Genomic DNA, 13690 nt, shown 5'->3' with positions numbered 1-13690 from the left:
CCCTGTCCCCATGTGTCCCTTCCTCCCTGCCCCCCCATCCCCATGTGTCCCTGAAACCCCCCACTCAGCTACCCCCTAGCCCCATGTGGCTCTGCCCCCGCACTCCGACTCCCATTCAGTCCCCACTCCAGTCTGTTTCTCCCACTAGCCCTTCTGAACGCCAGGCTATGTGACCTCCCAGCAGCCCCTTGTGCTCTGTGCTGTATCCTGCCCCCAATATCCTGTGCCTCCTTGCCTGGCCTCACGGACAGTGCACCGTGAGGAATGCAGCCTCTGCTCTCTCCCTATCGGCTGCTGACTGCTATGGCCTGTGAGTGGTAAGCCAGCTGCCTCTGTTCTGGTGCCACAGCAGCCTCTGATGAGCAAAAGGCATAACTGCAGAACCTCTCTGGCAGAATGTATTTTCTGCAGAGAAAAAAAAATTGCAAGACACCTTATTTGTGTGTGTGCACAGTGGTACAGAATTCCCCAGGAGTAAGAAGCCTGTAGATGTAGCCTGAGTGAACATCTCATTGAGATGAATGTGGTATGCATGTCTTTCTGAGTTATTGTTCCAGGCTCTCTGTAGGCTCTAGAAGACATCTCTGTACTAGTTACAGAGTTCAGATTTTTTAATTTTTCTTTGCAGTCATAACAGTGAAAGCTTTAATCTATTTTTTAAAATTGAATACAGAGATTCTGGAGAAATAGGTAATAGCCTGAGTACTGACTGAATCTGAGCCCTGACATACATAATCACATTAGCAGATGTTTTGGCAAATTTCAAAGCAATTGGTGAGGCATCAACCCCTATATGAATCATAAAGAAGTCACCCCCTACACTAGGTCAGAGAGCCTATCCCAAAATTGAGAGATTTGGTATCAAGGAAGAGGCTTTCATGAGTCCTCTGAGACAACATCCATGCTTCCTCTTTATAGTACTACTAGATGAGAAATACTTATGTTTCTGTTTTGGCATACACAATGAAGTAGGTCATGATTGATCCATATTTTTCCTCAAAACAAGTGGGTGGCCTTAACCGAGGATGAAAGTTGCCTCCTAAATGAGAGGACTCTGGTCATTCCTGTTGACTGCTGGTAAGGCTAGAACCAGAATATTCTATAGCTTTTTTTGGTGTATTTTGTTACTAGTCACTCTTAACTATATAGGGTAAAATGCATCATCTAGTTGCATTCTCTTTACTGCTTTAAACTAAAACTTTTTCACCAGCAGGAAAGCGATTGGGATAGTTTTCTTCTTCCATAGACAAATATTTTGGCATTGAAAATGCCAAGTGCTCAATACATCACTCCCACATTGTCCTTCTCTCATTTCTTTTTAAACTCCCCCTCAAAAAATATCCCCCCAAACAGATTTCAGCACAAGATTTTGTGGCTTGTGTACTTGGATTTTTTCTGTAACTTTTATAACTACTACTACGTTGTTAAATAGGGATCTCTCTTCGGTATAAACATAAGGTAAATACTATCTCTCAATTCTCAACCTGAAACTTCATCTGAAATGTAGTAAAATAGCAGTGTACCCACAACTAATAGCAATGTAATGTGTTTTGATTTCCTAGTGATAATTTAACTATGTTCAGTTACACTTTACACGTTACTCTATCATAGTAGTTACCTAATTATTAATTTAAGAAATAGTAGTTGACCTACAGAATTCATCATAACAATTTTTCATGCTACATGCTTAGGTGCAAGGGGAAGAATTGGTTCCTTAGGTAAAATTCTGCGTCAACCTCTCCTGCTTCGATCTGCATTGCAGCATTAAATAAGCTGCCCACTTCCACTTGCCTGCGAGAACGGAATAGAGCTGAGGAAGCAGTTACATAGATGAGCGGTTTCTTCGGCTATTTTATGTTCTAGGGGCTAGGCTACTGGTCAGGGCTTTGTAAATCCACGAACAGTACTGTCATTTTCCAGACTGAAAACAAAAGCAAAGGCTAGTAGGGCAGGAAATCCAGCTGCGCAGTAAACTCAAATTTTAAAAAGTGCAGAGGGGAATTAAAGGATCACTCAGGTCAGGCCTCGGAGATCCGCAGCTGAAGGAAGTAACTGGGCAGCCCCTTTAATATGAGGCGTTACCGTTTCTAACCACCCCTGCGGCTGTTAGCGGGCTGGCCGCACCCTGACACCACTTGGGAACAAAGGGAGGTGTTTACATGACACTCCTTTTTAAGGGCCAATGTTCAAACCAAATACTTCCCCGCCAGCTGCTGAGTCTCCCAGAGCCGCTCAGCAGGAAAACCCACACCCGCACAGGCAAATCTCAACGGCTCACCCGAAGAGAGGGGACGGGGCACTGCGCAGCGCCGGATACTGCTGGGCTGGGCCGGGCCGGGCCGCGCCCACCCCCGTCTTGTTTGGCGCACGCGCAGATTGAGCGGCGCATGACGGCTCGCGCGAGAAAGCCGCGGCGCGTGTTGGGCTCTGCTTGCCGCGGTGAGGGCTAGTGGCGGCTGCTGGCCGGGTGCGTTGGATGCTGAGGTACCGGGGCTGGACGGGCGCGTGGGCCGTTCTCCGGGGCCAGGCGCGGGCCAGGCGGTGCGGGGGCCAGATAGGAGGCGGCCCTGACCTTGCCATGGTGCCGCTGGGAGGAGCGGAGGCCGCTGGGTTCGGGGGGCCGGGCAACCCCGTGTTCCTGCCGCCGACCCGAGCGGGCTCGGGGCACTCCTACTCCGCGGGCCCCCTCGCCGCTCCGCTAGGGCACCGCCCGCAGGAGACCCGCTCTGTGACCTCTGCCCTTCGGGCTCCCTGAGCCGCGCTTGTGTTGGGGTTCGGGGCTGTCTGCGCTGCGCCGCGCCCCCGGGGAGCCGGGGCTCTTGCCTCCCGCACCGCACTGCGAGGGGCGCCCCTCTCCGGAGCAGCTTAGGGCCCCACTCAGACCTGCGCTCCGTCCTGGTCAAGCTAGGCCTTGGGTCACGGTTGGATGTGTACGGCCCCATCACCGCAGTGTCCGGGCACCTATTGGAGACTCGCACACTTGTTCTCCTACCAACCCGAGGAGGTAGAGAAGTATCTTCCCCATTTTACAGCTGGGGACCGAAATGCAGAAAAATCAAGTGACTTGTCCAAAGTCTGGCAGAATTAGGAGTTGAATGCAGATCTCCCAAATCCACATACAGTGCTTTAATCTCAAGACTGTTCTTCTTTTCAAATTAGGCTATAGCCCTGTGAAGGTAGAAGTTAACCTTACACACAGAATTAAACGAGCAGTTTTGTTGCTGTAGGAAATAGCATAGAATTCTGTTCATGCTCTGTTACAAGTATTAATTAGTTCATTCAGGTCTAAAAAGAACAGCAAAAGGAATTATTTTTATCACCAGATTCGGTACATGTGGCAGTATACACAGAGGAAACAGATGACTTGCCTAAGGAGGTGCTATTTTTAAAAATACTCTTCAGAGTAGACCCACACTTACTGGAGGTCACGTAGTAATTTGGGGCAGAACCGGACTATAACCCAAGCTGCTTAACTGTCATAAAAATAAAATCGTTCTGATTTTTTTTTTTTTTTTGTTGAAGACTGAGGGACTTGGAATAACATTTTACTTTGCTCTGATATAGCTCTGTAGATATATTCTTGGACATTTGCTAAAAAGCCAGGTATTTTGCTAGTGTTCATGAATTCATCATTAATTGTAAATGCCGAATGTTTAAGTATTTATATATGCTGACCATACTATGTCTGTTTTTTACTTTAATTTATTTTTAGTGACTTGTTGTGGAAAATGAATTTATGGTTATGTTTTAGTAAGAATTGCCTATGATTGTCTTTTTTAGATGTACAATTTTTTCTCTTCAAATCTGATCTAAAATTAGAAGTTGTGATGGGTTTGTCTGCTTCATCTCCATCGGTTGCTGTTCAGTCAACAAATGTATCTGTACACCCTCAGACTGCATCTTCACCTTCAGAATGTCCCATGCATCAGGAAAAAATGAAAGGTAACTACCTATCAAAATGGAGTGAAACAAAATCTGAACCTCAGAGAAGTGCTTTGAAAGATATTTGGCAAGGAAGGAAAGCTGTTTATCAGCAATGGGGTATTAGTATGACAAGTGTCTTCCTTCACAAAAATGCAACTTGCAAGTAGTTGTATTTTTAAAGGTAAAGGGATGTGAGTTTCTTACCAAACTGTTTTACCAGCTAAAGTGATAAGTCAGGATTCAGTCTCCTGTAACAGTGATTGATGTGTCAGACATCCAAAGTTGTATTTCTTATATTGCTATAGTTGTTATTCTTGTCTTCAACTACAGAACTCTGAACTGAGGTCTTGGAAGATAAGAGCTGATTCCCAAATGCATTCTTAAAATGTGTAGTCATATATTCTAAGTCTAGCTAGTCTCAGTGACCTGAGATCTTTTAAACTGTAAATGCCAAAAAGTTCTTTAATTTTAAAGTTTGGGGTTCCACAGTTAGTCATTATAACATGCAGAACATTATAACATTAAAGGACATGCAGAAGACTAGGTTCAAACAGCAATATTTACGTAGCTGTGTTGCATACCCTGTAGTCTTATGTATATGCTGTTGCACACACTGTTAGACTACCATTTAATCAGAAAAACGAAGCAGAAAATACAGTATGTTGCAAAGCAGCAGAGTTGATTTTCTTTTTTTCCCCAAACCTTAGCATTTGCATTTATTGACCGTTGGTTGTTATAACCTTAGTCCCAGATTTGGACCTTAGCGTCCAAAATCTGGGGGTTAGCATGAAAACCTCCAAGCTTAGTTACCAGCTTGGACCTGGTACCTGCTGCCACCACCCAAAAAATTAGAGTGTTTTGGGGCACTCTGGTCCCCCTGAAAAACCTTCCCTGGGGACCCCAAGACCCAAATCCCTTGAGTCTCACAACAAAGGGAAATAATCCTTTTTCCCTTCCCCCCTCCAGGTGCTCCTGGAGAGATACACAGACACAAGCTCTGTGAAACTACACAGAGTGATCCCCCTCTCTGTTCCCAATCCTGGAAACAAAAAGAACTTTCCTATTCCCCCAGAGGGAATGCAAAATCAGGCTAGCAAATCCAACCCACACACAGATCTCCCCTGATTTCTTCCTCCCACCAATTCCCTGTGAGTACAGACTCAATTTCCCTGAAGTAAAGAAAAACTCCAACAGGTCTTAAAAGAAAGCTTTATATAAAAAAGAAAGAAAAAATACAAATGTTCTCTCTGTATTAGATGATACAATACAGGGTCGATTGCTTAAAAGAATATTGAATAAACAGCCTTATTCAAAAAGAATACAAATCAAAGCACTCCAGCACTTATATTCATGCAAATACCAAAGAAAAGAAACCATAGAACTTACTATCTGATCTTTGTCCTTACACTTAGAAACAGAAGACTAGAAAGTAGAACTACTTCTCCAAAGCTCAGAGAAAGCAGGCAGGCAGACAAAAGACTCAGACACTCAATTCCCTCCACCCAAAGTTGAAAAAATCCGGTTTCCTGATTGGTCCTCTGGTCAGGTGCTTCAGGTGAAAGACATTAACCCTTAGCTATCTGTTTATGACATTGGTAACTAACGATGAATCTTAAGTTACACAGTTTTTAGAATTCTTAAAGGTAATTAAAAATCTTTAATGTAGTCTTGGCATTTAAGATGCCTCAAATGCTGTGGGATGTAGAAATATATGTTCTTGAAGTGTGTGCCTTCTCTGAAATGACTGTAAATATAACATTGTGAAATTCTGTCTGCTTTGCTATAACTTCCAGGGCAAATTTGACATCCTTAGAGAACTTGGATGGCTATGAAGTTTGGGGGAAAACATCCCAATAAATTTCATGTTTGAGCAGAAACAAGCATGGAAACATCAGTTCCAAATGAAGTGGTTTTGAAAGATTTGAATATGTGGAAAAGAAATAGGAACTCTTCTGGAATTTGAATTGTATTGGTCCCTACTAGGCACTTGCAATAATTGTGGGAGTACTGTTTTTAAGGAAAGTTCATCACAGTAATTTACAGATTCTCCATGAAGTTAATGACCTGCTCTGTTACATCAAGTGATCACAAATTAGTGTTATAACTCTTCTCTATTAAGTCTTTTTTTTTTTTCATCATTCCCTCCTTAGGCCCAGATCCTGCAATCTCATCTGCACAGGCAGACCTGTAGAGAGTCTGAACTAAGTCAGTGGGGCTCCACATAGGGTCTGGGATTTCAGGAACAGGGTTTTTGTTGTATATGGATGTAAAAAAATAAGGTTAATTATTTTCAAGTTGCTTGGTGTCAGTATTTAACAAGAGACTTTGATGTGTTATCTACAGATTTCATCTGGTAAGTATCATTCTCTTAGGAATTGTCAGATTACTTATGCAAAAGCTGCAAAATTTGTTATTGGCAATTTAAATTCAAGAGGCATGTTAAAACTACAAGCATAGTTTTACCAATTCTTTGACTGACAAGAGTTCTTGTGTCTAACTGAAACTGTCAATATTATGTTGCTGTCCCTTAAAAAATAAGAAATAATATCCTCTTGTTAAGAGGAGGTTGGAACCATTGCTCAGCTGTAAAGAGCAAAATGGGGGAGCGGGGAGGGTTTGGTTTATATTTACATTGTGGTTTGCTGAGCTCTAAGAGAAATGACTTGAACACCATGTTCTTCTCTTTCTAAGTCTCATTACATTTGATTATGAATTGTATTTTTGTACTAACGCATGGTTTAATGTTATCTGTATTTCAGGTTGTCCAATGAACACGAGATCTCCTGACCAAGGTGCTGAGAACCAGAATAATGTTCCTGCACACCAAGAACGAGCATATGAATATCTGGAGTGTCCTATGAAATCTAGTACATCTCAAATGAAAGATTACATAGATCCTAGAAATATGGTAATTTTTATGTAGTCTGTGTGTCTTCTTAAGACCCATTCCCTTCTAAAATGAATATGTAAACGAGATCTCAGTAGTAGCACTGGAACACAGAAAAGAACTATCGATGTTAAAGCTGTTCTGTCTTTAATACTGAATTTCTTGGACATATATTTGTATTGCGTATACACTTGAAGATAAACTGCTTAATAGTAAGGCCTAAAATTTGATCTACTTTTAAAATCATTCCACTTGGGTAAGGAATGCCCTCACAATTATAAATGTCTACTTAACAACAAAGACAAGATGGCCCATAGAGCCACTGCTATGTGTATGTTAAGGGTTAATTTAATATTTCCAAGGCTGTCAGGGATGTGAGCACTGTGGTGTGTTGAATGATGAGCTCTAACTGATGGAATTGCTCAGGTGGGTCTTTTGCAGGGCCTCAGCAAGATTCTCTCTCTGTTTAAAGTAAAACTGTGATGTAGAGCTTTGGGTTTAAAGAGGAGAAAAAGGACATATGGCAGTCTTAGGCATGGCTGAGGAGTACCAACTTTAGAAGAGTTATTTCTTCAGAGGGCCATGCTTTTTGATGTCTTTAGCAATTGTGTAGTTATACTGTCATTGTTTTGTAAAAAATACTGTGATATATATCAAAACACTTTTGGCTCTGAGATTGTCAAAGTAATCATTTGTGTTTAGATGCCACCACCTAATCAAGTGCCATCCCCGAATCAACCATTTCCACTATCAACTATCAGAGAAGAGTCTTCTATTCCTAGAGCGCATTCAGAACAAAAATGGGTTTATCCGTCAGAGCAAATGTTTTGGAATGCTATGCTAAGGAAAGGGTAAGTACTGGGTAAATCAGTTTAGAATGTGTGCTAGCCTGAAGACTGCAAAATAACTCATGTGTTGATATTGTAGGCATTTAATTAAGGGGTTGATGGGCTCCAGGTAGTAATCAGTCAGCTTGTTCAGAGAAGTCTGCATCCTTCTAAAAAGTTTTCCAAGGAGTAAAATTGGTCTTAAAAACTTGGTCACTATGGATTTATTTTTTTTAAAGTCTTTTTAAACTAAAGTTCCACCATTGTGAACATTAGATCAGGTCCATTGGTGTTAGCAACATGGAACCCCTCGTGTAGACAAGACTTCTGTGTCTGTCCATATCATAAAACCAGTTAGACATTCACTAAACAGGTAAAGATAAAATGATGTTAGAAGTGTTGGTGGCTGCAGGAGCTTTGCTTATAACTATAGGTTGCCTAGTGTTGACTAGTATAGAAATTAAAATGGTTTTAGCAATAGTGCGACTTCTGTGTGTGTGGTTTAAAAAAGGTGTAGACAAGGCCTGAAAGAAGGCTCTTAGCCTAAAAAACGCATTAGATCAGTAATGGGAGAGTGAGACAAAACTCATTTTTTTTCATACAACTAATACATGTTTAAAGCGTGTTCTTGTTGAAACTCCTATTTAAACTTATCTTTTTGAAGGTCCAATTGATGATAAAATACAGTAGTTATTTATAGCATTATATTCAAAGTAGTAAAACTTTAGTCCATTTATTATAAACCATCTTAACACTAAGCCCACGTCCAGACTACCCCACCGTATCGGCGGGTTAAAATCGATTGCTCGGGGATCGATATATCGCGTCTAGTCTAGACACGATATATCAATCCCCGAGCGCACTTACATCGATTCCGGAACTCCATCAACCCGAATGGAGTTCCAGAATCGACACGGAGAGCCGCGGACATCAATCCCGCGCCGTCTGGACAGGTGAGTAATTTGATCTTAGATATTCGACTTCAGCTACGTTATTCACGTAGCTGAAGTTGCGTATCTAAGATCGATTTTCCTCCCCTAGTCTGGACGAGGCCTAAGGCCCTGACCTTGCAAACCTGTATGCAGATGTTTAACTTTACACACATTCTTAAGTGTAAGATCATGTATGTGTGTGCTGGATTAGAGAATAAGAGTTATTTATACATGATTCTTGCATAATTTTTTTCTTTATCTAATACATTTATCTATCAAAAATGAATTTGGGTTGCATCCTACACTAAATTTTCTAAGCATTGTGAAATGTAAACTAACTCTAGATAGCTTTTTCAACACATTCCAATACCATGACTTAGCTCATGCTGTTTATTTGTGCAAACTGATTAATGTTAGAGAACTATAATTTGTACATAAAAGTTAAGTAGTTAAGAGGACTACTAAGGGGACTGGAAGCTAGCAATGCATGACTTGTGACTCTGACAGAGTTGCTCTGTATCCTTGGGGCAGATCTTTTACCTCTCAGGGGAGATGGGGAATTTAAGCTCCAATATTTGTGTTTTTTAAAAAAAAAAAAAATCCAAAATATTGTTCCTTTCTTAGATGGAGGTGGAAAGATGATGACATAAACCCCAAAGATATGAATAATATTATCAAGATTCACAATCAGAACAATGAGCAGGCTTGGAAAGAGATTTTAAAGTGGGAAGCTCTTCATGCTGCGTAAGTACATTTGAGATAAAAAACAAAAAAAGTGTTCGTTCTTGCTACTGTAAGTCTGTTTAAAAGTCGGAATGGTTTCAATTTATCCAGAAAATGACCTGATATTTGTAATTCTAAGACTTTGAGACTTGTGCGTGTTGGGTTTTTTTTTGTTTTTGTTTGGCTGTAGTACCAAAATCCCTTAGGAACAAAGGTTTAACAAGATCCAGTGACTGAAAGTTTGTCAGCAACGTTTTTAAACTGGAAATAAGATGAAAATTTTTAATGGGTTAACTAACAATTGGAACATATTAACAAGGATGGGGTAAATTCTCTATCACCTGGACTCCTCAAATCAAAATGATTTATCTTTCTAAAATATATACTATAGTTCAGCCACAGGATGGTGCGCTACATGCAGGAATCACTGGTGAAATTCTGTGACCTGTGATATGCAGGAGATGAGACTAGATGATCATAAATGCCTTTCTGGCCTTAAAATCTATTGTTTTAAATTATCATACATCTGAGATGCACTTTGTGCAGGATATTGGCGGTGGAGGCTATCTGAAAGCTGGTTACGGATCCCATCATGTGTGTCAATATGCTCCAGTCTCTCAGAGTAAGTTAGAATAACCTAGGGGCTGCTTAAACTTGTGCTGGCAATATATGGTCATAAGACTGGGCATACGGGGTCAGACCAATGGTCCATCTAGCCCAGTATCCTGTCTTTTGACGGTGGCCAATGCTATTGCTTCAGAGGGAATGAACAGAACAGGGAAACTATCATGTGATCCAGTCCCAGTATTTGGCAGTCAGAGACTTAGGGACACCCAGAGCATGAGGTTGCATCCCTGACCATCTTGTCTAGTAGCCATTCATGAACCTTTTGTCCATGAAGTTATCTAATTTTTTTTTTTTTTGAACCCAGTTATACTTTTATCCTTCAGAACATGCCCTGGCAAGAAGATCGACAAGCTGTCTGTGTGTTGTGTGAAGAAGTACTTCCTTATGCTTGTTTTTATATCTGCTGCCTATTAATTTAATTGGGCAACCCCTGGTTTTTGTGTTCTATGAAGAGTAAATAACACTTCTTTATTCACTTTCTCCACACCACTCATGATTTTATAGACCTCTATCATATTCTCCCCTGCCCCCCAAGGAACCATATGTCATCTGAGAATCAGCAGAGCTCCACCTCACCATCTCCCTCTGACACAGCCTCTACACTGGGGTGAGCCACTGCTTGGTGCAAGACCCAACTCTGCCATTTTTACATCAACTGAGAGCTCCCCTGCTGTGGGTAATGCTTGGCCCACAGTCTCCTTCTACACTTGAGTGGTCTATTCAGAAAAGAAAATCTAGCCTAGTGTGATCCCATTGGCCAGAAATGATCTCTAGTGTTTTCTTCTGTAACGGGTACTCTTATTGCTGCCCTCCCCACTGGAGATACCGATTTAGATATGTTAGGTCACACTGTTACTGAGAGCTTACTGCTGACTTGTAAATCTGTTTTAAAGGAACTGTTTTATTATTTGAATAACTGATTTTTACCACACCTCTTTCTAATAAACAATTTATGTATTAGTAAAACAAGTTCTTAAACTGAACATTATCTGTCTTAAAACTGAAAGTGTATCTTTAATTGCCTAAAATATATTTAGGGAATGTCCATGTGGACCATCGTTGATCCGGTTTGGAGGTAAAGCTAAGGAATATTCACCCAGAGCCAGAATACGCTCATGGATGGGGTATGTTTGCAGGACCAGAAATTTGTGGTTTTTTTCCCTTGTATGTTGGAATGTGATGTAGTAGAAGTAGATTTTTTTTAAACATTTTAGAACTACAGTTTCAACCTGTATTTACCAGAAAAATCAGGATTTTTGAACACATTGTCATAAAATAACCTATATAATACATATGACTTGTGCCCATTTTATGAAGTGTCATCTTGATTTAAGAGCTGGTGTTAATTTACTGAATTCTCTTTCCAGATATGAACTTCCTTTTGACAGACATGATTGGATTATTGATCGTTGTGGGAAGGAAGTCAGATATGTTATTGATTATTATGATGGTGGTGAAGTAGATAAAAATTATCAGTTCACCATCTTGGATGTCCGTCCTGCATTTGATTCTCTCTCTGCTGTGTGGGACAGAATGAAAGTAGCTTGGTGGCGTTGGACTTCATAACTACACTGAAACAGTATTTTCTCAAATTGAAGATGAGCTGCCATTTGAACTTTAAATAAAGATCCTAGTAACTGTGCTTATCTTCATTAACCAACATTGTTCTTATCTCTGGGGGAAACACTATGCAGTTTGTATGAACAGATACTTCATACCATCTATAATTTAAAAGTAAAGTACATGCTTTTCTCTTTCTAGGTTTATTTCAGTGTTCAAGTTCCCTCATAGCTGGAAAATCTTGTGTGTACTTCAGTCAATTAAATCTAAACTACATAAGATTAGTGACTCTCACAAAGTGCCAGGCACAATGGAGCCTGACCCTGATTGAGCCTTTAGGCACTACTACAATATAGATAACAAAAAAAGTGGGAGTTTTGTAAATGGTTTTTACTTGGTCATTAAAAGTGGTACATGGATATCATGATCGTGGGTGTGGTGTAAAAGTCTTTGGTAGATAATTTATTGTTGCAAACTAATTTATATATAGTGCATATCTAAATCTGAGATTATTTCAGTTGGACTAACCTGTTTAAATAAAAAATATGGCATGTGAATATTTTTAAAAGTATGTTAAACTGAAACTAATGTAGGAAGAGTTGTCATTATTTTCAACAGACTTTTTCTAAAAGGAAAGCAATTAATAATTTGAAACAGTGTGATGGTTACTTTTTCTTTTAAAATGCCGCTTCTGTATTGTATTCCAAAAAGCAGGAAATAAAATGGACACTTCAGTGTAGTTCAGTTTCATTTTTGAAGTTATGAAAAATCCATAGTATTTGAGTTAATTGAATATATATTTAAAAGCCCATTGTCTTCAGTGGGTGTTACATGGACAAAGTGAAAAACAGAATTAAGTCTTTTATGAAATTTTAATTTTTGTGGTGAGTAACTGCCTCTCAAAGAAAAGATGATGATAATTGGACAGTGTTCAGTTTTCACACACTTTGTGGAGTATATTGTTAAATTAAAATTTCTAGGCAGTGTTTTGCAGATTTGGTAGACAGTAAATTACTGTATGCTGAAATGTGTTGTCATGTAAAAGGTATAAATGTAGAGTATAAGATGTTAAGCTATTGATTTGACTTGCTGTTCTTGCTATCATAACGTAGATTTTTAAAATTACTTATTAGATATGGTGTAGCAACTTGAACAATCTTACATGTGTATAATAAGGGAAATTACTTTGTAATAGTTTTCTAACTTGATATTCCCTGTACATCATACTTGAGAGTTCTGTGGCACCAGGAGCTCAGTATGAAGCTTAAATTAATCCTCCCTTCCCTCCTATGTCCATTCTTGAGACTGATCCATCCATGCATGTTACTTTGGATTGGTAGGAGTAAATGAATACTGTATTCTACTCCCTCTAGTGGGAAATTTCTCCAATATGTACCTAATCCTAACTTTTGGATGAAGGGCTGTGTGTAATTGGATTTATATAGGGAACTACCTTCAGAGCTGCTTTGCAATAAACTGACTTTCACTTCATGAGGAAGTAATCTCATATAGCTCCTACTTTGAAGGTTGTAGTGGAGGCTGCCTTTGTTGTCCAGAGGAAAAGTTCCCCTTTCAGAGGTTTCCAGAAAGTATTGCATAGCCTAAAGTCTAACATTACTGAGGTGCTTTTTCTCTCTGTCCTTGTTCAAAATAATCCTGTTCTATAGCCACCTGAATTGAAGCCAGTTTTGAACAATAAATCCACCTGAGATTGATTTACTATTGTGTAAGAAGAGGCAGAGCTACTAGAAAGATAAGTGGACAGCTGATGAAACCCTGCATTTGCTAGTGGAAGAGTTACTAACATAAGGAGTTGAGATTATCATGTGGATACTCCCTGTATGATGTGTCCTCACACCTTACAAATCAGTTTTGATAATTTGTGATACATACAGTCTTGATGCTTATGTCTCATGCAAAAGAGAAAAGGCAGCAATATTTAAATCCGTCTTCCAAAAACCCTCACCTACCTCATTGATTGCAGAAACAAAATGGCGTCATGATCATCGAAGTATTCATTCAATGAAGAACCGGAAGATGTCATACACCACTACTTGAGTTGTCTTCTAGTATGCTCCACTGACTGTGTATGAATTCAAGTTTATTATTTGTAATGCCTGAATATTATTACTTAAATGTGATATCTTGTCACATTTGATTCTCTGTTCAATAAAGTGAACTTTTTTTACTTTGTAATTTTTTCTAGCTTT

General features: G+C 39.8%; 1 protein-coding gene and 1 long non-coding RNA gene across 4 annotated transcripts in view; one reads left to right on the top strand and one right to left on the bottom strand.

Moving 5' to 3' along the window:
- The window catches only part of LOC127054795 (uncharacterized), an 88020-nt gene that overhangs the window by 56728 nt on the left and 17602 nt on the right, over positions 1 to 13690 (bottom strand). The window lies entirely within an intron of this gene.
- LOC127054785 (holocytochrome c-type synthase) lies at positions 2414 to 13676 on the top strand. Of its 3 annotated transcripts, none has more exons than XM_050960989.1 (7): positions 2414 to 2484; positions 3781 to 3942; positions 6684 to 6832; positions 7514 to 7662; positions 9195 to 9314; positions 10958 to 11044; positions 11288 to 13676. In XM_050960989.1, exons 2-7 carry the CDS (start codon positions 3828 to 3830, stop codon positions 11484 to 11486), a joined length of 819 nt encoding a protein of 272 aa, XP_050816946.1. In that variant the 5' UTR covers positions 2414 to 2484; positions 3781 to 3827; the 3' UTR covers positions 11487 to 13676. The 3 variants fall into 3 exon arrangements, with proteins under 3 accessions (XP_050816946.1, XP_050816947.1, XP_050816948.1); XM_050960990.1 differs by having other exon boundaries at positions 2420 to 2467; XM_050960991.1 differs by lacking the exons at positions 2414 to 2484; positions 3781 to 3942 and adding an exon at positions 3962 to 4105.

Source organism: Gopherus flavomarginatus, chromosome 7 (genome assembly GCF_025201925.1).
Source record: "Gopherus flavomarginatus isolate rGopFla2 chromosome 7, rGopFla2.mat.asm, whole genome shotgun sequence".
Taxonomy (NCBI): Eukaryota; Metazoa; Chordata; order Testudines; family Testudinidae; genus Gopherus; species Gopherus flavomarginatus.
Note: the sequence above shows the minus strand (reverse complement) of the source record. Positions and strands in the feature narration are given on the sequence as shown.